This window comes from Canis lupus, chromosome 16 (genome assembly GCF_011100685.1).
Source record: "Canis lupus familiaris isolate Mischka breed German Shepherd chromosome 16, alternate assembly UU_Cfam_GSD_1.0, whole genome shotgun sequence".
NCBI classification, from domain to species: Eukaryota; Metazoa; Chordata; class Mammalia; order Carnivora; family Canidae; genus Canis; species Canis lupus.
This window is the reverse complement of record NC_049237.1, coordinates 20,659,884-20,684,989: the sequence shown is the minus strand read 5'-3', so window position 1 is coordinate 20,684,989 and position 25,106 is coordinate 20,659,884. Positions and strand designations below refer to the sequence as shown.

Here is a 25,106-nt window from a genome sequence, read left to right as displayed (position 1 = left end):
CCGGGGTTCCTGGTGGAACAGGTGGTGTTGGTAGAAACTTAGCTCATTGCCTTTCATTACACTCATCTTGCCTTGGAAATCTTAACCATAAAGCCTCTGTTCATTTAGTTAAATATATGCTTTACTTTTTTCCGGCCGAAGATTGCACCAAACAGCGAGAGGGCCACGTGCACCGAGTGCTTCCGCCCAGAGTTATTTTCTGTTCAACAGAGTGTGCACAGGATGGAATAATTCTAATTGTCTTTGAATCATTGTTAAATTGATGACACTTTGGCTGCTCTGTGATCGTTAAGGTATCTACTGCCCCACACGTGGCCGCCGGGGGCTGCAGCCGAGGGGGCTGGGAGGGCGGCAGCCTTGCCTGGGCTCCAACGGGCGCACGCAGCTGAGACCCCCCCACACTAGGCTGCCTTGTCTTACCCTCCCAAAGGCCTGCTCATGTTTTTACTATTAATCACATATTTCTCAGCTTGAAAGCGACTAAGTGTGCTGCTATGAACACACTAACGATTTTCAAATGTGGTGCTCTCTAGATTGCTCTGGGCGAGAAAGAAGAAAACCAGATTTGAAAAGGAGGTGGGGTTTTTGCTCTTTATGCAGAATTGTTTGCTAGAAAGAGATGGGGTTGTTGTAAATAGCTGTCGCCCCCAAATGCGTATTTTGAAAAATCAAAACTCCCTTCTTTCTGCTAAGCTTTTTCTCCTGAAACATTTTAATTGGGGCTTTCAGCCAGAGTAACGTAATTTTACCTGTATTGTGTTTGTTGTGGTGCATTTGGAAGCGAGGTCCAGTTTTAATTGGGAATCGCTAAATTGGAGACAGAGAAAGCATTTCCCTCCTCCCCTCACCAGCCAGCGTCCCACCGTTGTCATGTGGGAGTGACTTAGATGCTCTTCCCATAATGTGCGTAATTATAAGGTGCGACGCGCACCCTTTTATGCTGACAGCCATCCTCTCGGGAAGTGCTGGTGGGACACTCGCGTTCCAGAGACGGTGCCTCTTTCGGGCTGCTCCCCGAGGCGGTGCAGGGCCATGTGGTTTAGGTGGCTGCGGGGCGCACAGCCCGTGTCCTCGTGTGTCACCGTAACACCACACATGGTTGAAACCCTCTCCTCTTTCACTGTATTGGGAAATGTGTTCTCCACAAGTGTCTTTAATAAGTACAGAGCGTCTTACACCTTTAATCAAGACCTGCTAGCAGCAGAGTGGATTCCGGCGCCAGATGGGAAGGAATCTGGTCTGACAGGTGGGCAGCTGCCTGGCACCTGGGGGGAGGGTCCCGGGTGGGGTTCCTGCATGAGGCCCCATCTGCCCATCTGGGATGGGTTCTGCGGTCCTGTCCAGGCTGCCCAATAGGGATGAGATGCTGACGCCCCTGCACTCCGGACCACGGTGGGGCCGTGCGGGGCAGCGCCCTCCATCTCACGGCTCTCAGACCGCACTTCCACCCTACTGCCGTGTCCAGGGTCTGTCCCTGGGCCCATTTTCCTTCTTTTCCCTGCTTAGACGGTCTTTGCGTTGAATGTTGTAATTAAGGTGTTTAAGGCCAGCTCCTGTGAGGCTCGCAGGCTGCTTGTAATCAACCAGCCAGGAAACCCACAACCACGTGCTGCCTTTGGTGCGTTGTTGGCCCCTTGCCCAGCACAGTGGCCCCAGAATCAGGTGCGACCTGCTGGAAGGTGGGCGCATCTCCCCTGGAGTGCCCGCACACCACGTTCGCAGACCCCGGGTGACCCGGCAAGCCAGCGCCCCTTTCCGGGTAATAGAAACAAGCTCCCGCATGAGAGGAGCTAACTCTTCGTGGGAGGCGGAATGCACTCGTTCATTAATTCTTCCAGGAGCCCGAAGGGTGGTTCGGGGGCCTGGACCCTGACCACAGAGAGCCGAGGTTGCATCTGTCCCAGAGGTCCTGTGGATTTGAACCCTGCACGTGGCCTATAGTGGGCGTGCAGGCTGCTCACACTGGCAGGCAGCTGGGGTCAAGGTTCATAGCTAGAGTGGAGGCCACTCATGCTGGCAGGTGCCCTGAGTAGAGGCCTGTGGCCAAGATGGAGCCATGTCCAGAGGGAAAGTTGCTCATGCTGGCCTGTGGCGTGGGGGAGGCCAGTGGCTGGGGTGGAGGCCACTCATGCTGGCTGTAGCTGAGCGCTCTACAGCCGCTGACCCCAAAGAAGCAGACCCCTGGTGGCACCCTGCCCTGTGCACCCGCACCCGGCCTCGGCCCAGCCTGTTGGTTTACTGGCATCTGGTCTCTTCAGTGGCCTGGTCTCCATCTTGGCTTGTGCTGCCTCTGCCACTCCAGTATCAGGGATAAAGAAGGCTCGCCAGTGCGGTCACAGGGCTCCAGGTGCAGGGCCCCCGGGGCCCTGCCTCAAAGCCCAGCTCCGTTGGAACCCCAAGGGAGAGCAGGAAGGCCAGCCTGCCCTTCTCACGCCCACAGACCTCTCTCTGGTGCTGACACGGCTGGCACTTGGCATATGCGACATGCCACCTCCACTTCCTCCATAGCCCCTGCTTTCTTTCCTGGTTTTTACTAGTTTTTAAGCTGATCTTTGTGCCTATCATCTAATCCCTACAGATGGATCACGACCCTAGGAATCCTGCCTACATCGCAACCCAGGGCCCACTGCCTGCTACCGTCACCGACTTCTGGCAGGTGAGTCTTTTGTAATCAAAACTTTTTCTGAAAATGGGATCTTGATAAATTGATCGTGAGTAAGGCCATGGGTTCAATGGTGTAAATTTAAACTTGTTTATAGGTGGTGCTCATCAGATGTTACAACCTCAGGATGTATGGGAGTCCTTTAATGTTTTTTATTATCAGTCTCTTGTTTTTCAAAACTGGAGTATGAACGTTCCCTCCAAGACATTGAATGCTCTAGAGACTCTTGCTTTTCTAACCACTGTACAATTTTCTTTCATGAAACGTAAAGAAGTGGTGTTAATAAGCGTTTAAGTGATTGTATTACATTCAAATGTGTCCTTATCTGTTGTTCTCTCCTATGAGGGGAGAGAACAGTGCTCACGTTAGTTTCTGTTCCTTGTCGATGCTCTTTAATGCATTCAAAAGGCCAAGCGAGTGTGTTTTGTCTGGCACAGTCCTGGTCGCCTGGACCGAGGCTGGGACGCCAAGAGCGTGAGCCACTAGGTGCACAACTGGGAGAGGGAGAGGCCTCCCTTCCTGCCCCCGCATCCTCCTCAGGCTTCAGCCATGCTACAGGGCCAAGCGGGAATGGGCTTTGAAGGTGGCACGGTTGCACACTTGCCCCCATGTGTCAGGCACGCCGCTGGGCTTCCGCCCAGAAGAGCCAGCAGGGGACAAGGCTGAGAGAGCAGCAAAAGGTAGGGTGGGGCACCTGTTAGGCCCAGGACAGCCAGCCCTGCACCCATGGCCATGCAGACAGAGCACCTGTCAGGCCCAAGATAGCCAACCCCACACCCATGGCCACGGGGTGAGGCATAAAGCCCAGGTGGTTCCAGATCCCCAGTGGTGATGTCAGTATCTGGTGTGGCAGCTCTGAGAGTAAATGCCTCACCCGGCTGAAGGTGCTCCCCTGCTTCCCATTCCCCAACTTGCCAATCAGGCCTCTGAAGCCTCTCCACCCATGGGAGGGCAAGTGTTCCTGTCTCCACCGTGCGGACGGCCCGAGCAGGGAGGAGGGGGGTCCAGAGACGTCGGGAAGGGCTCCGAGACCATCTAAGTATGTCGACGCATGCATACAGGACAAGCAGAAACCAAGGTTGGGGCACATCTGCCCAGCCCCTGGCTCTTCCTCATGGCCTTGACACTCCCGAAAAAGAAAAAAAAAAAAAAAAAAAAAACGAACCTCAGCGTTACGTTGTCCAGACCTGTGATGGTGGCTCAGAGCCCTTCAACTCTGGCATTAGAGCCATGTGGGGACGGGCTGTCCCACTACCCTCAAGGCACCGACTTTCCTCTGTCACACCCAGCAGGTTGTCCCTCCCAGCCCGGGGAGCTCAGCACCCCTGGGCCATCTGTTCACGTAGGACCTTCATGCTGAGGTTCTCCAGACACTTGCAGGAGCCCACCGAGAGACCCCGCTGCGTACTCTGCCACTCACTTGTGCTTCCCTGGCCTCTGACACTCAGGAGGAAAGGGCACAGAGGGCTCCAAGCTGTGTGGCAGAGCAGGGGAGACCCACAGGATTCCAGCTGGCCATCACACGGCAGGCACTTCTCCCGGCTGTCGGGGCCAGCCATCACCTTGCACGCATGGGGCTCTCTAGGGCACTCAAACACTGGACAGTGGAACGGTTGCTCATATCCACCAACGCCAACTGCAGACCAGGTCCATGTTGAGGACTGTGTGTGTTTTGACAGTCTTTGCCGTTGCAAGACATCGAGGCTTATGCTTTGCCCAACGCCATGTGGTTTGCGAGTGCAACAGCTGCAATGCTTTTCTTGCCACTTGTTATGGACGGATGTGGCTGTTGGGGTGAGTCATCGGGTCAGGGTCTGCGGTCCATAAGGTGGCCTCCTGAGGGTCTGGAGGTCTGATGTCGAGGGGCACACGTCCATGGGTGCAAGAAGCCATCTTTAAGTGAAGTAAGGTGAGAAAAATGACCAAGCACAGGACATCAGGAGCCACTGCCGGCATTGGTCACGCTGCCCTGGAAGGATACCACGGGCATCCTTCCACGTGGCAGCAAGTGTCCCGGGACAAGAAGGCTTTGCGGGCAACAGCCTCGCCCTCCTGGGTTATCATACACAACAGCACATCGGGGCTGCTGAGGAGTCCCATCGGAACTTTGTCTCATCCAAATGCCCTTGACCCAGACGCCACAGCCTTGAGGAATGCGGGGCACGACCTCTCCCGGCTGCGTGCCGTAACCACAGGAGGCCAGCAGCCTGAGATTCAGGCATGGGCCGAGGGGCTCCACCCAGAGGCTACGCGGGAGAGCCTGTTCGCGCATGTGTCTCCAGCTGCTGGTCATGGCCAGCCCTGCTCAGCATCCCCCAGTTCACAGACACATCACTCCTACCTCTGCCCCCATCTGCATGCTGGCCCCCCACAGGGTGTCTGCAATTCTGTACTCAAACGCCCTTCCTCTTGGAAGGTCCTGATCATTAAACATATGGTCCCTCTGGCCAGCGTGGCCTCCTCTTGGGCACACCTGCAAGGCCCTGCTTCCATAGGTCACAGCCACAGGTTCCAGGTGCGTGTGACGTTTGGGGACATGATCCTGCCTGTTACAGAGGCTCAGAAAAGAGCATTGATGGAGGCTAATACTCTGCTGCTGTGACAGATGCGTGGGCACTGTGGGAATCCAGAGAGGCCACTGGGCCGGGGCAGGGGGGTGAGGAGCCAGGCAGGAGTGGGAAGCAAGCCAGGCCTGGCGCATCCAGATGCAGAGGCTTCCAGTACTTCTACATTGACTTCCAGGAAGGAGCTGACACCTGGGGCTGCCTGCAGGCACCCAGAAGCTCTGGTCGTCGTCCTTGATGAGCTGCATGGGGGTGGGGGAAGTCAGGACAGGAGGGCAGAGGAGGAGGAGGAAGTGGTGAAGGTCAGCTGTCCACGGGCCTCACTCCTGAGGCTGGAACCAGGGAAGACGTCCCCATCTGTGTAATGGGTGCTGTGTAACTGCCCTGAGAGACACACACACACGTTGGGGTGGGGGGTGGGGGGTCTTTGTCCAGGTCATGCAAGGAAAGGAGCAGGAAGAGAAGGAAGTAACTCCGAGCACTTACTGTATGTGACCCCTGCACCGGCACTTTGGGTATGGGGACCTTGGGCCGTACCCCTGAGAACCCCCGAGGACCTGAGCCCCAGGGTCCCCCTGCCACGAGGTCTGAGCAGAATCAGATCCAGGCAGACAGGAAGTCCAGGGTGGGCGCCAGAGGAGCAGAGTTCTGGAGGCGGGAGGAAGGTGGTGATAGTTGCCAGTGGACCAGTGCCACTCAAGTCTGCACTTACAAATGCCGAAGAGGGTTCATGTCATGGTGTGTGTGTTTTACGGCAATAAAAGCAGGTCACAATCCGCATCCCGCTGACAGCTGGTGCGCGGGGCCTCGTGATGTCCCAGGTCTACACAGCCTGCTGCAGGCCGCAGGGTTCCCCTCAGCTCTGTGGGACTCAGGTGCGTTTTACTCCGCACATTCCTCAGAAAGGAGAGAAGCACCGTGCTGGAGGCGTGGCTTGCTGGCATGCCCACTGGGGTCTGATGGCTGGGACAGTCCACGTGCACAGAGGATCGCCCCGTCCCTGGCCAGGTAGCTGTGTTGTGCTCCATCCCCGGGCCTGGAGTGTAGACATTGTCTCAAGCGGCCACGGGGTGAGCTCCGTGCACCTGCCAGTGTTATAGGCCCACGGGGCAAGTGCATTGCCAGGACGGCCTCCATGGAGGATGGACATCTCTGTGAGGCATAGCAGGGACCATGGGCCATGGCCAGGCCACGACCGGGCTACAGGAGGAAGGGACAGCCCTGGGGACTTGGCCCATCACTGCCATTCCTGCCACAGGTTCCTATATCCCAGAACAGAGCTGGAGCTCCTCCTGCCGCCCCGTCACGCCCTGTCACCCACCTCATCCTCAGGGACCCTATTTGAGAAAGGAGGTCACCCCTCCTGTCATATTCCATGCGCTTCCCTCGGTGGCAGCTTTACTCACCAGCACAGGGGGAGGGGTCCCTCCAAGGCGGGAATTTCTTCTAACCCAGAATTCAGGCAACAGGGCACCAGGTTGGGGTCCATGAGGGCTGTTTACAGATGCAGAGTATAGCTGGGTACTAAGTCCCCAGGAGGTCACAGCAACACCTCAGCCCAGGAACCGTGCCACACCCCACTGGACATGCACAGGACACCATACCCTGTTCTCCACAAGCCAAGGCAATTCATGGATCTCTGGGCTTCCATCCTGCTTGACGGGTGAGCTCTTTGGGATGGAAACCTTGGCCCAGTCCCGGGGTCCAGCCACTGCCTGGGGATGCCTCACGGACACCACTATCAGCATGTCACCAAGAAAGGCCGCCCATGGTTCCACATCCCACTTTCCAAAGGCGTGCTGCTGGGAGGCTCCCAGGAAGCACACTTTCTCTTCTCCCACGGTGACGGGCTTGGTTTCAATAGTGCTTGTATCTCTGTGTCCCTCGATGACCAGCTCCCACGGCAGGGGAGGGGGTGCCAAGAGCACAAGCAATCCCCTCCAGGCACCTCCTCGGGGAGCAGAGGCAGAGGTGGGGCAGGGGCAGGAGGGTAGGTGTAACAGGCCCGAGCAAGCGGCACATACAGCGTGGCTACACACCTGCCCGGGTCTGGTCTGGAGACACGAGAGGGAAGGGGCGGCCGCCTGAGAGGGGTTGCCATCAAAGCCCCCCCAAGCAGACCCGGTCATGCAGAGGCACCCGGGGCCCCAGCGTCCCCCTTCCAGCTGACACCACACAGCCTCGGGGCTCCAGCCTATCCCCGAAGCCCTGTTCCTGTGATGCTCACCACGGATCATGGGTCAGCCCACACTTGCTCCAGTCACACATGGAGGGAGGGACGAGTGTTTGGGGACTGTCCTGGTTCCAGGTCACTGAGCCTGTTAGCTGACGGGTCCGTTGGTTTTGAAGCACGTTGCTGGATTACATCAAAGGAAGTTCAAGAACTGGGGAGAGTTAGTTCCTTAGGAAAAACGTAATTTGTGATTTCCATTGTGCGAGCACTTGCACACGCCCAGGATCTTCCAGGACGTTTGACTTCAAATACTTTGTGTTGTTGCGTTTCTGGCACATGAACCCATCAACCTTCAAGGAGGATGGAAAACCTCTGTCCTGCCGCCTTACCCAGCCTGGGGCTGCAGGACCGGCCATGAGCCCACCTGGGGAGCCCACCACGGAGCGTGCGCGTCCTCCAGGCAGACATCGAACTCAGGCCCAGGCAAGTCGTGCGTCTTGTTCAACAGACACTGTGGATCATGGCTGAAGACATCCTGGCTGCTTGTGCCTAAACGTGTCCTTGGTTCCCTTGCACCCTCCGTCCTCCCTCCTCCTCCCCCTCCTCCCTCCCCCTCCTTCTCTCCTCCTCCCTGTCTTTCCTTCTCCTCCTCGTCCACCTGCACGTCCCTTCCCTCCCTCCTCCTCCTCCCTCCTCCTCTTTCTTCCTCCTCCCTCTCCCTCTTCCTCTCTTCCTCCCTCCAACCTCCCTCCCTCCTCCCTGTCCTGCCTTCTCCTCCTCATCCACCTGCACCTCCCTTCCTTCTCCCATCCCCCCTCCTCCCTCCCTCTTCCCTCTTCCTCTCTCCCTCCAACCTCCCTCTCTGTCCCGCCTGCACCTCCCTCCCTCCCTCCTCCTCCTCCTCCTCCTCCTCCTCCTCCTCCTCTGGGATTCATAGCCCCATCTGATGCATTGGTATCAGGTTCTCATCTCAGAAGGACAAGTGACAGCCTGAGTGCACTCTAAGGAAATGTCTGGATATTTAACCTGACAGGTGGGTAGGGCCGAGGGACTGCGAGGGGCCCTAAGTGGCAGTGCTCCCTGGCACCAGGGCAACTTCCTGGACGTGAAGGCCTATGACGAGTGCCCTGCGGTGACTGCATATCCAGCCTGGAAGTATATGGCCTGGCTCTGGAGTCCCCTGAGGGATGTGTTTACATGCAGCCACATGGAATCTGCTGGATGCGCGGCAAGTCCAGACACCTTTGCAAGCAAACTCCTACCAAGTTCCAGGGACACAACAAGGATTTCTTACGTGGATGCTTCCTCCTTGCCCTGGGCAGAAATGCTTCTGGTGGGAAAGGATTTCAGAGGTGGAGGTGCCACTCGTGGGCTGTGCAACTGGTCTGGGTGCTGGGTGCCCTCACCCCTGCCCTAGTCTGCTCAGCAGCCGAAGTCAGCACAGCCTGCATGGACATGCGCTTGTTGCCATCACCTCATCTCTAAGGGAAACCCATGCTGACATACTTGTGTCCTAAAAAGCAGGTCAGGTGGGTGTGCAGAAGACGTAACAGAGGTTTCCTTACCCATCCCCAGTTCGACAATCCTCCTCAGAGTGTGTGGTTTGATGCATGCCCACGACCCTCTGCAGCCTCAGGAGGCTTGCTACAGTGCACCCAATGGGTGTTTGGGGCAGGGGGAGGGCAGGCTGGGGGGTCCCCACTGCAAAAGGCATCACAGACACTTGTTCTCTCCTCACTTGATCTATTTCTGACCCCATGAGAGCAGAGTGATGTCAGTGAGCTCAGAAGGAGCAAAATGCAAATGTTATTAAACCTCATTAACTGACTCCTTATTATTTTAAAATATGAGTCAGCCTCCTCAGGGCCAGACTTCAGATTATCTCCATTCAACCTATAAAAATAAGTCTGCCGCAGAAGCACACGGTACAGTAAGGGTTGCAGGGGGATGCGAAGCCTACTCCAGGGAAGAGCCAGCTGCCTCACATACCAGCAGCTCCAACAACGCAAATGGTTTACGTGCTTAAAAAAAAAAAAAAAAAAAAACTTAAAAAAATAAAAAAGCTTTTCTGCCCATTAAGCAGGTCCTGAAAGAACTTCCAGGCATGCTTTGACAGCACGTTCTTTGAGTTTTCTCTTTTTAAAGAAATATTCAAATAGTCTCTTATTTTTTTAAAAGATTTTATTTATTTATTGAGACACACACACACACAGAGACAGGCAGAGGGAGAAGAAGCAGGCTCCATGCAAGGAGCCTGACGTGGGACTCGACCCTGGGTCTCCAGGATCACACCCTGGGCTGAAGGCGGTGCTAAACCGCTGAGCCACCCAGGCCGCCCCAAATAGTCTCTTTTAAACATACGCATTGTTTTCAACTGAGCATCCACTGTAATAAATCACCATCCTGGCTGCCGTAGGAGGTGGAAACGGTGCCCAGACCAACATCTGGTCTTCTCGGAGATGCCAGCCTGGTGGGAGAACGACAGGAGCACATGATAAGGACGGTATGAGGGAGAAAGGGATGCATCACAAGAGGTCTAGGTAAAGGAAGAGGCTTCATGCCCGGAGGGACCAGGTGCCTGACACAGAACATGGCCTGGGCCGCTGGCAATTTCGGAGGGGTCCTCCTTCCTCTCATCAGGTCTCAGCAGGGCTTTGAAAGAGTCAGGTTTGTTGAATAGTTAGCACTCAAGAAAGACTCTGGATGAACAGAGCGAGGTTTCTTTCCACCTACCTCAGTCCAGTTCTTGTGTGTGCCCTGGAGCTGGCATGCCTGTGCTCGGGCACCGCTGGCAGCAAGCACAGCTGAGGCGGGAGCCAGGCTGAGCTGCCTGGGGTCGCTACACGCGTGTCTGCCAGGAGCTCTGCAAACAGTAGCATCTCTTCTGTATGATTTTATTAATGATACTTTCTTTCTCCAGCCTATACTGTAAGAACATAGCAGACAACACATGTATAACAGATCAGATACTAGTCAATCTGCTGCATATGTTATTGGTAAGACTTCCAGCGCCTCTGGCCCTTAGCAGTGCAGCTTTGGGGAGTTGGAGGCTAAGCATGCATTCTGCGCCGCGCAGGGGCCGACGCCCTCATCCCCGCGTTGTCCAGGGGTCAGCCATATGATTTCCTTGAGCTGCCCTAACCATTTACCACAAGCCAGGGGGCTTCAAACACCAGGTGTGTATTCTCTGAGAGTTCTGGAGGCCGGAAGCCTGCAATCAAGGTGGCGGTGGCTGCGGTGTGCCTCCTCTGAGTGCTGGGAGGGGCATTGTCCTCTCAGTGTCTGGGGCCCCTCGTAGGCCTGGGCCATGGCCGTGTCACTGGCTTTCTGCCTCCTTCATCCCCAAGGCTTCCCACTGCGTATGGGTCTTGGCACAGGGTTTCCCTCTTCTTATAGGGACCCCGGTCATGTTGGATTAGGGCCACACTAATCCTGATTAAGCGACATCAGCAGAAACCCCCTTTCCAAATAAGGTCACATTCACAGGTCCCAGGGGTTAGGACTTTAACATATATTCTTGGTGGGGACAGAATTCAGCCCATAACAACAAGCAATATGGCATTTCTTTTCAAGTCCATAAACTTACTCAGTTGGGTCGAATAGCAGCCAAAGCACCCGAGCCACTGGGTGTTCACTTACCCTCCAGCTTGGTGCTGAAAACCACGTGGGTCCCTGTGGGCAACGATTTGGCATGGAGAGTATGTCCTGAGCGGGCTCCTGAGCATCGGCAGCAGGTGGTGGCGTATGACACCAAGCAGACCACATCCATTCCTGCAGCATACCGTCGCCCAGAAAGAGGCTGCCAGGGACCAGAAACACCAAAGGCCGCCTTGGCTCCTGCCCCTGGCATTTGGGCCTTCCGGGGGGCTCCTGAGGCATGGCACTGGTGTGTCTGAGAGGATGCTCAGCAGAAAGGGGGGACTGGCGGGGCTTCCCCGAGTGCAGCCCTGGTGTGCTTCAGGGCCCCAGGATCCCGCTCACTTCTAATCTGTTGATGGCTTCGTTTCCATCAGGGATGGGAGCACCTGCTTCCTGGGTGGGAACTGACCCACTTGATACCCGATGAGGGGAGCTATGGGCAGGGCTGCAGACGCCTAGGGCCGCAGGATGCTTGTCCCCACCCCATGCTCAGCAGCAACCTTTACTCACCTCTGAGTCTCCTGACTCAGTGCTGAGCACTCTGGAAACCAGGAGATGACCAGAAAAGTGCTATAGGAATCACCATGTCTGGCATTCACACATTTAGCTCATTCGCTCAGCAAACCTCCTCGATTCTGAGATCCAGTGGGGCCTCTGGGTGGGTAGCTGCTTCCTAGAAGAGAAGGATTGGGGTTTCCCAAAGACGAGTCACACAAACAGCCCTTCCTGGAGGGATGCTGCCCTGGAGGAGAGGAAGCAGAGAAACTTGTCCCTGTCTTGAAATTGAACTGTGGAGACACCTGGATGGCTCAGCGGTTGAGCATCTGCCTTCAGCTCAGGGTGTGACCCTGAGGTCCTGGGATCAAGTTCCACATCGGGCTCCCCACAGGGAGCCTGATTCTCCCTCTGCCTGTGTCTCTGCCTCTCTCTCTGTGTCTCTCATGAATAAATAAAATTGGTTAAAAAATAAATTAATTAATAAACTGATCTGTGGCGTCCTGGAGCCCACCAGAACCCACAGTCACTGTGCTCAGCCTGTCATGAAGATCAGCTGGGGGCACGCGACCGGTGGTAGCCAGAGGGAAGTGCAGGGAGGACACCCCCGGTGCCCTGCATACCCACTCAGGCCCTGCACGTGGACACACTCAGAGCCATGCCTGGCCTTGTAATGTTGGCGCCCGAGTGGGCCACCTGTTTGTTTGATTTACTAAATCCCCCTCTCTGCTCTTAGATACAGTGACCTGAAAAGAAATATCCCCAGGAGTGCCTTTGGGATTGTTTGTTTAAATTTTCATTTGGATTTAATCTTAACTGAGTCTTCAGAGAGCTGGGGCGGGCTCCTGCATGGAGGGACCGGGTGCACGGACCAATGAGGCAGGCTGCCCGGTTGGGAGGACCCCTCTTCAAATGAGGGGCTTCCTAATGTCACACTTGGGTGGCACACGCAGAGTGTTAGATGATTAGTTTATGGTCTAGATCATTGTATTTTTATTACACTCATAAAATCTGTGTTTCTCCTCATTTTCGTAATGGCTTCAATGAGCTTCTCCACCTTCTAAAGACACATTAAATTGTTATGTTCTGGAAGGGCCAATTTAGTGGAGCTGGCTTGACAGCCTGCAAGCTGCAAGTGAGACGCATGCTTTGAATTCTCATCTTGGCGTTGGCTTTGCACTAAGGATAAATGAAGGTGTACGGGTTTGGGCATAATTTGTATTTATTTGCGGGCTGTTTCATAAACACCAGCAACCTCCATGGAATTCCAGCACAAACAGGACACGATGCGGTGCCGAAAAGGCATCAACTATTCCTATCACATGGGTGTATAAATCAATATTCAAGGGGGAAAACATCATAGACGTGTCTCTCTTTAAAATATAATTTAAAGGGGGCTATTTAATAACGTGAACTATGAGGGAAAAGCATTTTATATTTGAGATGAGGGGGTTTTTTTAATGACAAGATTTTAATTGAATTGTTATATCTGTCTTTAAAAGACACAGACGCTCCCTTAGATCCTAAGTTTACATCTAAATGCGGTTGCTTATAAACATTGCCATGGAGTCACTATAACCTGCCACGGAAAAGCTGACTCCTCTTCACTCTATAATTTAATACGTTAATACAAGCCTGTGGGGCCACCTCAGCATGCCCCATAGGATGAACGGTGTTGGGGGTTATGCTCCAAGTATGAGTATGCAGGGCCACAGCCCCAGGGCCAGGAGTCAGACTGGCAAGGAGGGCCCATGGAGGCCTCGGTGGCTGCCCTGTCTACCTGTGGATACATGTCCGTTAGTTCACCATGTCCGGGAGATGCTCTGCAGGGAGCTACCGTAAATTATTAACTGGATTCTGTTTTCAGAGAAGAGCACGGCTGTGTTGTGTGAGCGTAACTGAAACCCCAACCCTGAAACTGCTCCCTGTAGCAGGAAAGCCTTCCAGTAGGACGGCAGCCTCACAGAGCAAAACGGTTTTCCAGTCATGCAGAATCAGGACAACGACCAAAAGACGATCACATTGACCAGGTTCAGCCCGCACAGAGGCGCAGAGGGGCGGCCGTGTCCAGAGCAGTGCCCACCTGAACGCCCACCTGCTGCTGGGCAAGCACCAGAGTCTGGGTTGTCTGTTTGTTGTACAGAGTTCCCTTCGCCAAGGTGGGAAGCCAAGCCACAGAGTGGGGATCGTAAAAGGTCCTAAAAGGCAAGGGACGAATCCATGGTGGTGCTGGTGGTGGTTGAACATCTCATGGGATGGGGAAACTCTGGGGCCAGCATATTCAGAGATGTGGGGCCCGCTGTGGAGGGAAGCTGTCTGGTGAAAGAGGTGTTTGCGCGGAGCACAGCCGGCCTGCATGGCGAGCATGGGGGCACACGTGCTGTGTGGGGACCCACCCATCACACTGTGGCCACGGGCCTTTCTCTGTCTGCAGATGGTGTGGGAGAGTGGCTGCGTGGTCATCGTCATGCTGACCCCCCTCTCGGAGAACGGTGTCCGGCAGTGCTACCACTACTGGCCAGATGAAGGCTCCAACCTCTACCATGTCTATGAGGTACTCCCCAAATCGCCTGCCTGTAGGATGGCAGAGAATAGGAGCGTCCCCTCCTGGAGCTGCCCCCGACCCTGGGAAGGCTGTAGATACCCAGACCCTCCAAACAGCTCTGGTGGAAGTAGTGTGGTCTTCATTTTTTAAATTGTATGATTCCAAATCCAGACAGAAAGAACCAAAAAAAAAAACCATTTACCTTCATATTACATTTACGGGGAGGCCCACTGAGCCAGGCCCCGAGTGATGGGCCATCAGTAGGTCTGTTTTAGGAAAAGCCCTGCTGCTACATGGAGAACTCTGGGGCCCCCACCTGTGCCATGCCTCCCGCGGCGTTCAGGGCTGTGTGCCTGTAGGTCTGACCTTCGTCGAGGGTCACCCACTGGCAAGCTTACTGCTCCTGCTGGACTTTCCACCCACACCAATGATGTCCTGAGTGAGCTCGGGCAGTTCAGCCCACGCCAGCATGCACCCGTTGTTTTTGCATTAAAAATTAGTCAGCATGCCAAAGTCCCTGGGTGGAAGTGTGAAGATTAATCCTAAATCACACAGTCGTGGCTTTTAGGCCGCTGAGAACGGGCTAGACCCTGAGCAGCCCGGGTCCCCCCATCTGTGAGAATCCGGTGGTATCCCCTTCACCTCTAAGTGATACCACCTACTGTGGGATTTCAGTTACAGTGGAAGCCACTAGGGTTTTTGTTCAATAGGGCAGCTTTTCTAGAAGGTTTATATAGCTTAGAGGTACGAAAGATGAAAGCTGATGTAGTTGTGGGTGGTAACAGTTTTCTAATAGTTTGGCTGGTGCACCAAGGTGACATTAAAAACCACAGTTATCTTTTGCTTAAAGCATGTTAGAATGGAAACAGTGGGCAGGGCCACTAAGCAGCTGCTGACCCGCAGGCCAACCTCAGGCCATCCTCGCAGCCCTCGCCCTCCGCTCCCCCATGTGGCCCCTGTACTCAGACAATGCTTTACATTCCCGATGCCCCCCTATCCTCCTGCCCAGGTAAACCTGGTGTCTGAGCACATCTGGTGCGAGGATTTCCTCGTGAGGAGCTTCTATCTGAAGAACCTTCAAACCAATGAGACACGCACCGTGACCCAGTTCCACTTCCTGAGCTGGTATGACCAGGGAGTGCCTTCGTCCGCGAGGTCCCTCCTGGATTTCCGCAGGTATGACAAACAGCACGCTTGGCAGGGTCATGCGTTTATGAGAGTGTGGGCGTCAGGTAGGAGGGAATGTGGTCTGTCACCAGACCTCCCATGTCTGAGAGGCCATTTGCTGGAAGATAACGCCCTCTGTTTGAAATTTACGTGTTGTGACTATACAGCTGATCCTTGAACAACACGGGGTTGAGACACCACCCCCCACACACAGCTGAACAGGCATGTTTAACCTTCGACTCCCCCAAAACTTAACAACGAATAACCTACTGTCGACTGGAAGCCTTGCCAATAACATCAAAAGTCAGTGGACATGTATTTTATGTGTTCTGTGTATTATATGCTGTATTCTTACAATAAAGTGCACTGGAGGAAAAAAAAAACTGTGAAGAAAATCACAAGGAAGAGAAAATACATTTTCAGTGCTATCCTGTATTTATCGAAAAAAAATTCCCATGTAAGCAGACCAGTGTGGTTCAAAGCCATGCTGTTCGAGGGTCACCTGTATCCACATCATATATAGGAAAGCGGAGGGGAAGGAGAGTATACTAACGGTGCATATTAACTGCAAGATGTTTTCTGGTTGTGAAGGCGTTAAAATGGGGGGGAGGAGTGCGCAGATACCTTAGAATTATATAAATGTGGTCATTATTTCTGATAAGATTATTTGAGCAGTAGAGTCCCAAAGTTCATGCTTCATAGCCTGATGAGGAAAAGGCAGATTCTTAGTTTGGATACTATGTGGTTGGACATGATAACGAGCCTCGGTGACCTTAGACCTCAGGGGAGAGCTGTATGGAGTTAGCACACGACTGCAGATTTTAGTGCAGTATCAAAGCGGACAATTGAAAACATCCCACCCCTGTTCACACTAGGGTCAGCCCATCACCCCCAGAGGCTGTCTCGGATTAAAGTGGGTTTATGGAACTGTTGAGAGGGATACTGAGCTCCATCTTCCGGGAAGATACTGACCAGGCAAAAAAAAAGGGGGGGGGGTTAAGATGGAAGTTTGTCCGTTGGATGCGGTGATCACAGTGGTCGGCGTTGGCTGTTGCACATGGTAAAGAATGAGCAACCGCCGAGAGGGGGCAGGTGTTGGGCAGCAAGGCCTGTAGAGCCTCTCTCACGTTTGACCGATGGAAACCTGCCCCATAACAAACACAAATACCCAAAACAAGGACGAGGAAATAGAACTCACCTTAATCCAGTATCGTGCGCAATCACAAAGTGAGGTGTGCCTGAACAGTTACCCATCCCTGAGTCTGCAGCTGTGTCGCTCGAGGGAGTGGGGGTTCAGGCTTCCCTCTGGATTTCTGGAATTTGTGTGTTAGACATTCTCAAAGTTATCGTGATACTGTTTCTTTTGCCTTTTAGTCTACTTTGAAAAGCAAAACAAATGTTTTATTTGAATAGTTTTTTGGATCATAAAGCATGTGAAAGAGCTCACGGAGAGACATGCATGAGGCATCACAGCCATGGTGCACGTTCGGTGACACCCCCTCCCCCCCCCCCCCCCCCCCCCCCCGCCCCAGCCCTGCTCCACCATCTCAGCCTGGAGAGGCAGAGCACGCACAATGCATCAAGTCCTGAACGCATCCCCAAACACTGACTACACAGAGCTCCCTCTCAATCCATCCCGGTGTCCTGGCTATTATATACCTTTTCTTGATACAAATTTATTTCAAAGACTCTATCTAAAAATCTTAACCCAGGGCACATTTCCTGAGATAGAATCTTCAAGAAACAGTCATTACTGGCAAAATGGATGCGGCTACAAAGATAGCAGTTCATCTTAACCCCTGTCTTTACGCTCATCCAGTGTGTTTGTACATATATGCATATGGGTGGATGCCGAAACCCATATCCATATATGGATCTGAACAATACACAACCAACCCTCTGTGCTTACAACCTGTCATGAAGAAACACGGACTCCCCGAGTTCCCTTTCCCCAGAGGCTTAGGAGATAAGGCTCCAAAAGGTTTTTATTAAATTGGAATTTGCAAGTCTGCTAGCACCGAGAGCCTGGCTTGCTTGCCATACTTGGCAACACCCAGCATCCAGGCCGGCCTGCCTGCCGTGGACAATGGGCGTGAGCAGGCGCGTTCTCAGGAGCATCACACGCAGGCACAGATTGCCGCTTTGCGGTTTTCTGTGTAAAAGAGCCACCCAAAGTCCAGCAATCGGAAAGGGGCATCGGCTTCCGAAGACACTGGTCACCCTCCCCGCAGGTCTCTCCCTCCACCCCCGCCCCAAACGCTCGCCCAGCCTCCCCGTGCTCTGGCCAGTGTGTGCGTCAGGCATTGAGACGTGTAATTACACACTTCTGGAGCCCAGAGGGAGCATATTTACACTTTAAAGAGAAGCTGCTAAAGCCAAGAGATAATTAGCATCACATGTGAGGGCTTTGCTTTTACGGATTCTCTCGATCTTTCTGTCTCTCTCTCTCTCTCCCTCTCTCTCTCTCTCACTTCTTGCTGTGTGCAGCGGCACTCACAACGCTGATCCCTGTAGACATGGACAGACCCTTACTTTGCCAGCTAATGAGCGGTGGCCAGTGTCATTTTTGTGATGTTGCAGCTAGTAATATGAGCCCAGTTGCATAGTCACAAAAGTGATCATTGGAGGCTGTGACTCTGCTGCAGGGCAGTGTGGGAAGCCCCCTGTCTGAGCCTCTAACGACCTCTGACCTTTGCTTGCGGTTGGTTGCATGACGGTCCTTCTCACTCAGTGACCCGTGGGTTGGTTTGTATTACTAACCGTTCTTTCTCAGTGAATTCCTCCTGTTGAAATATATATAATATCCATTTCTCTTCATGTTTTCAACCTTTTGCTCACTGCTGATTTGTGCTAATCGCGTAAAACAAGACAGCTGTGTATTGCTCATCTCCATGAATAATCTGCATCTCTATCTGGGGTCAACCAGGTGAACGCTTTTGTTGACTATGTGATGCTTTTTCTTTTCTCTTTGTGATGGTTTCCATTGTAATAAATACCAGCACCTGATTCTTTGTGAATTAAATTCTGAACCCCGGCAGCACATGGTATTTGCACCGCGTGGCTCCTGGATGGCTGTGGCTGTCTGCACATGGGTTGAGCTGGGGCGGGGCTGGCGTGGAGCCTCCCTGGGTCCTGCCGAGGCAGCCAGTCTCAGCGTGTTGGAGGAAATACTGTTTTAAATGTTGTATGACGCAAGGGCAGGGAGCACAGGAGAGGAGGGTGGCTTGCAGCCAGAGATGCCAGGACTCCTTTGTGGGCCGAATCTCTTTGCCAGGAAGGTGACCCTTAATGCACTTGACCTGAAATGGGACTGCCCGGCTGTGCACGGGCTGGTCTTTTTTTTTATTGTGCTACTTTTGTGCTTGGCCCCATCAGCAAAAATGACCAAAATCTGGGGACTGAGCAGCGTGTGAGCAGGCACACATTGAGGTTAGCCAGTCCGGACACGGCCTGGATGGCCGAGAGTGAATGTAACAGGATGGTGGAGGTGCTCACCTAAAGCCTTCAGCGCCTGACAGCTTTCTAGTAAAGTCTTCTGTGTGAATGTCAAAGGCCCTACAGAAATAAAGCCGCCCTTGATCTAGGCTGCCCCTGACCTTGCTGGATTCTGCACATGTACACATGCATGGCAGGTACATACAAGGCACACACAGGATGAGTGTGTGCACACACAGGCACACATAGGGTGAGCACACACATGTACGGGCACACTGCATATACACACACAGGCACATACAGGGCGAGTGCACACAGGAAATAGCACATGTGCACACACAGGCACACACAGGGCGAGTGCACACGGGCACACAGTGTATGTGCACACACAGGCACACACAGGGTGAGCGCACACAGAAACACAGTGCGTGTACACACAGAGGCACAAGGTGAGTGCACACGGGCACACAGTTCATGTGCACACACAGGGCAAGTGCACACAGAAACACAGTGCGTGTACACACACACAGGCACAAGGTGAGTGCACACGGGCACACGGTGCATGTGCACACACAGGGCGAGCACACACATACACAGGCACACAGTGCATATACACACAGGCACACACAGGGTGAGTGTGCACAGAAACAGTGCATGTGCACACACAGACATACACAGGGCGAGCACACAAACACAGTGCGTGTACACACACAGGCACACACAGAGCGAGCACACACATACACAGGCACAAAGTGCGTATACACACATAGGCACACACAGGGCAAGCGCACACAGGAACACAGCACATGTGCACACACAGGCACAGGGCAAGCACACACAGGCACACAGAGGGCAAGCACACAGAATAGTGCGTGTGCACACACAGGCACACACAGGGCGAGCACACATGCATAGGTACACAGTGCGTGTACGCACACAGGCACACACAGGGCGATAGCCCATGGGCACACACGGCCTTGGTTGAGCTGGTGGGCCTCAGGCCACCCACGTATCAGGTACATCCTAGGGGTCTGGCGTCTATGTTGTCAGACCTAAAGCTCATGTTGCCTTTACAACGTGAGTCAAGAATGCGAGTTTTAAGATTTTTTTTCCTTAATTTTTAAGTAATCTCTACCCCAACCTGGGGCTGGAACTCACAACCCTGGGATCCAGAGTCACACGCTCCAGGGATGAGCCTGCCAGGCGCCCCGAAGAATGGGAGGTTTTAGGAGAAATTCGTGGATGTATTTTCCAATCTGTTTTATTCTCCAAGGCCCCAGAACCTTTACAGCATTCTGGCACACCGTTGATTTTAGCAAATTTGCTTGTACTTCCTTCACTTTTCCCCCAAACCCCAACATCGTGATGTACGTTGGAAGTAAGAGAAAGCTCCAGCAGACATAGTGATGTGGCCGCAGGGACACAGAGCAGCTTGTTTTACCCACATTTCTGGGTCTGCTCATTTTTAAGACATTTTGGGTGGCCCGCAAGCTGCAGATGCTGCAGGAGGCAGCCAGGGATGGCCTGCCGCCCTGGGGGGCGACGGTGTGGCCCATCTTAGGGGCACTCACACCCAGGCTCCCGTCCTGCCATTTGGGAGCATGTGGACCTCACTCTGTAGGAGAGTTGGAAACAACCAGCTGTGCTCTGGGGGCAGACGTGACGGTCCCCGCTGGGCGCCCAGGCCCACTGCCAGCTCCCTCCTCCCTGCTGCCTGCCATCCCTCTCAGCTCTGGGCCTTTGAGACCGATGACAGCATGTGCACTTCCCGCTGACCCCTTGGTGCCGGGTGGGCAAATCTCCACAGAGAAATGGGACGTGTTCTTGTGTCTGGTGCAAGGACAAAGATTTTTTTCTGCACCGTCATTCTAGTTTTGAATTTTGCCTCGTGTCATACATGGTAGAAATTAACATGGAGCATTTTAGAACACAGCCCTTGCACACGTTTTTTTTCCATTTACTTTTTTCAATTCAGAAATATCTTACCAAAAATTTTCATGTACATTGCAAACATGTTTACTGGTGTCACTGGCTTTAAAAAATTTTGGGGAAAAAAAACAATTTTGGAGCTTATCCAGTGAATTTTAAATCAGTGCTTTGTTTTGATTTGGGGCTTGTTTACAAAATAATCTATGCTTATTGTTAATTTTCATAAATTCTGGTCTAAAATCTGCATAACAGAGTTGTTTGTAAACATATGCAGATTTATACAAAGGAAGGACTTGTCTCTGTGGCTTCTCCACAATTCAGAGCTGCGACCAAAAGAAAGGATCAAACAGACCTTTAAGATGCAGTTTTGAGACCATAGAGTCATATTACATTCCAGTAGGATGTCTCAAATGTAAGAAATTTTGAGCATAAATTGCAACACTTAGCAATTGTAGCAAAGCATCGAGATACTCATGTCACCACCCAACAGCCCAGCCGAGCAAGTGGAGCAGCAGCCCAGGAACAGCAGCCTAGGGTAGAGGGGTTGGGGGGAGGCTGGTGATGGAGGCCCCGGGTTCTCACCTGGAAAATGAAAGGGAAATTGTGAAAATGTCAGAAATGTTTTTAAAGCTCTGTTTAATACTTTAATATCAAAAAAGAAAAATAAATCTCTGAAAATGTGTGTGTAATTTTGATTCGCTTTGTCAAAACAGGCTATTATTACAATACAAGTGAAAGATACAATCTATTTGTTTTGGCTTAGGAGTTATTTTGCAAAACGTAAGACAAGGAAGACAAGGGTCGTAGTGCATGACTGTGATTTCTGTCTCTTTCTGTTTCAGAAAAGTAAACAAGTGCTACAGGGGCCGCTCTTGTCCAATAATTGTTCACTGCAGGCAAGTACGACTTTTACGTGGATTCACCAGTGTTCGCTACCTCAGAAGGAGCCACAGTTAAATATGCACGTCGAGCTTTCTCACTGCTTCATAAATGCACCTTCCTGGCACTTCTGAGGGAAAGCAAGGACACAGATGGGGTGTTGGCGGCAGTTTGGCCACATGCCGTGTACGTGCCGCATGCATGCTGCAGGCTGGGCCTGCACAACCTGCCTGGCCAGGCGCCACGTGGGTACTGCCCACAGGGTACTGTCCTTGGCTGCCCAGCGCTCCGGTCCACCCACTGCGTGCCTGCTCGGGCCTCCTGCTGCCCCCGCCAGAGCCCTGAGACGGTAGTGCTGACCAGTGGCGCGGTGGCAGCCACGAGCTGGCTCAGCTGAGGTGTAGAGCCCGGATACCAAGACACGCTTGGGGCCCATTAGCCACAGGGATGCCCCCAGGTGGTGCGTGAGCCTGGCCTCTGGGTACAATCTGGGGGCTCCTCAGGCATGTCGCACCCACACCCATAAGCAGAGGTCTGCTCATAACTCCCTGTCCAGGTGCCCCCTTCCCCCGGGGATCACCCCCACCACGCTTCACGCCCACTGTGCTTGGGTAGAGAGCCACACTCTGTGCTGTGGGACAGCTGTGCAGATGTTCCTTCCTGCTGAGATAGAAAGGAAATCTGTCTCCAAGGATCAGACACCAGGGCCTGTGCGTCAGGGTGTGCGGCATGGAACTATATCTGTGGAGGGTGTGTGTGTGTCGGTGTCTGTAACTGCAGGTGTGTGTATCTATCAGGTGTGTATGTGAGTATGTGTGGGGGTGTAACTGTGTGTCTGTTGGGTGTGTGTCCATATGTCTGTCAGTGTGTGTCCATGTGTGTGTCTGCTGGGTGTGTGTCCATGTGTGTCCATTTGTGTGTGTCTGTGTGTATGTCCATGTGCTGGGTCATGTGGCATGTCTCTTTGTGTGTCTGTGTGTGTCCGTGTGCAATGGTGTGTGTGTCATGTCCCTGCCTGTGTCCGTGTGTGTGTGTCCATGTGCTGGGGCATGTGGTGTGTGCCCATATGTGTCCATGTGGGAGTCCGTGTGCTGGGGTATGTGGCGTGTGTCCGTGTGTGTGTCCATGTGTCTGTGTGTGTCTGTGTATGTGTGTCCATGTGCCGTATCCCTGTGTGTATCTCTGTGTGTCCGTGTGTGTGTGTCCGTGTGCTGGGGCATTTGTCTGTGCTCTTGCATGGTCTGTGCCAAGGACCCAAGCAGGCTGCGGGCCCTGGGAGAGTGGAGGACCCAGCCCAGGGCACAGGTGTCCCTGTGGCCATGGCGGTCGCTGGGTGTGGGTTGGCATCACAGCGGCCATAGAGGCGGGTGGCGGGGACAGGGTGGCAAGCGGGCTATGCACAGGGACCTACAGGTTGGGCCTGTCCCGGGAGCTCCTACAGCCACTGCTCCAAGGGCCCTGTAAAGCCTGTGAGCCTCTGCCCAGTGTCCGGGTGCTGCTCATGTCCTTCTCCACCCTGACATGGAGCCCCTCCAGCCCAGGAGCTGCACCAATTGTGTCCCCAGCTCCCAGCGACTCACAGCCTGGTGGCAGGCACACTCCCACGGGACATGTTCTCACATGGGGCATGCTCCTCCACAGGGCACACTCCCCCACAGGGCACACTCTCCCACGGGGCACACTCCCCCACAGGGCACACTCCCCCACAGGGCACACTCCCCCACGGGACACACTCCCCCACGGGGCATGCTCTCACAGGGCATGCTCTCACACAGGCCACATGCTCTCACACGCCTCACTAAACATAGCCTTCCCAGAAAGGAGGCTCCCTGCCCTCTGCCCAGGGACCCCGCAGTCACAGCTGCGATGACCTCATACCCCACCAACGCGAAGCCTGGACACAGACATAGCCAGACTCATCCTTTCTTTATTCTGATGAAATTTACCAAAGAGGGAGAGAACTGGAGACCAGAGCAAATCGACATGGTCACCATAGCTAATCCACACTGCTGCTGCTGCTGCTGCGACCCCTCCTCCTCTCCCTCTCCTCCCCTTCCTCTTCTCCCTCCCCTCCTCCTCCCCCTCCTCCTTCCCTCCCCCTCCCATCCTGTGATCCTTCCTCACCCCACACTCTCTTTCTCTCAAAACTACACCTTCCTCTCCCCTCATGAGCCCCACTTAAACACAGAGGGCCACATACTGTCGCCGGCTTTGGTGGGCATAGGGTTCGTGTGGTGGATGGTGTTCTCACCTCTCCTCTTCCGTTGGCAGTGATGGCGCAGGCAGGAGTGGCACATACGTCCTGATCGACATGGTTCTCAACAAGATGGCCAAAGGTGAGGGGCAGAGCGTGACTGCTTTGTTGCAGCTGAGCTGGGACGGCGTTGCTGTGGCAACCCGGGGGGGGGGGGGGGGCGGCGATCCTCTGGGCCTTGGAGGAAATTAGCCCACTGTTGTCCCCTTCCTGGGTCACGTGAGCACTATTTGCAGTGAGCAGGGTATTTCCGAGGCTCTTCTGCTGCCCGTGTGGCGCTTGGGCCAAGCGCACGGTAGGTGCTAGCTGAGTCCCCGCTGCATCCATAGGGCTCACATCGCAGTCAAGGCGAAGACGGCCTTCGGATCTTTGGGTGCTGTGGCATCAGGCGTTTGATAGGAGCCTTCCCTGTTACTAAGGCTGTGTCTGCACACCTGGCACGGCCTTATCTCCCTGAATGGCCTGGTAAAGCCCTGAACAGCCTGGTAAAGCACACTTGCACCTACGCAGCCTCTGCACAAATGGGCCTTCCCTGCTGCTCACGGCACTCTGGCACTTGCATGGACACATCCTAATGAGAAGACAGGGTGCACGTCCAGCAGCAGTGCACACAGGGCTGGCCTGGGAGCTTCTCCTGGGGCAGAGTCTCACCCTCTGGCCCTTCTGCTTCCGTGGAGGTGTGGATGCTGGGTTAATCCAGCCTCCCAATTGTGGTCCCTGGACCAAAGCTGTGAGGTGTCTCTTTAGAGACAGGAAGCATGCTCCACGGTCACATTTGGGGAAAAACTCATATTTTGGACAGTCACACGCGAATTACCATGGCAACCAAGGAATCCCACAGCACTTCTAAGCCTCTCCGAGAAAACTGCTTCTCCCCAGTGCACGTCAGCATCCCATGGGACTTGTACGGACATCCAGCCGAGGTAGGCACGCCTTCCATCTCTCTCACCCACAAACATGACGTTCTCTCCACCTACACATGCACGTACACACACACACACATACAAACACACGCCACTGCACGTCCTCACAGACAGGCCCCTGCCTTCCAGAATACCCATCCTTCATCCTGTGCCCAGAAGCAGATGCTGATTATAGAAATGAGATTCAGTACATTTTCGCACAGCTGTTGGCGACTCTCAAGCATTTTCCTTACTGCCTTTTCTGGTTAAAAAGAAGGAGAAAAGTAGGACACATCTCTAGACTGAGGATTTATTTGCATGCTTTAAGATACAAGCGTAGCCCACCACTTTATGCGTGAGGACCAGCACCCTTGACCTACCTAACGCCACCCAAGCAGCCACTGGAGGACGAGGACCAGACCAGCTGTGCAGCCCACACCCTGCTTTGTGTGTGCAGCCGCC

General features: G+C 53.7%; 1 protein-coding gene and 1 non-coding gene across 3 annotated transcripts in view; both read left to right on the top strand.

The window, feature by feature from the left end:
- The window catches only part of PTPRN2 (protein tyrosine phosphatase receptor type N2), a 727,688-nt gene that overhangs the window by 681,813 nt on the left and 20,769 nt on the right, over nt 1-25,106 (top strand). For both annotated transcript variants that reach the window (XM_038559842.1, XM_038559843.1), the window contains exons 17-21: nt 2,579-2,656; nt 13,968-14,087; nt 15,088-15,254; nt 21,452-21,505; nt 23,760-23,824. In XM_038559842.1, the coding sequence (XP_038415770.1) occupies nt 2,579-2,656; nt 13,968-14,087; nt 15,088-15,254; nt 21,452-21,505; nt 23,760-23,824 (484 nt within the window). The remainder of the gene's footprint in view (nt 1-2,578; nt 2,657-13,967; nt 14,088-15,087; nt 15,255-21,451; nt 21,506-23,759; nt 23,825-25,106) is intronic.
- On the top strand, nt 17,792-17,871 carry MIR153 (microRNA mir-153). Its single transcript, NR_049428.1, has one exon. It is a non-coding gene; the product is annotated as a microRNA mir-153 (primary transcript).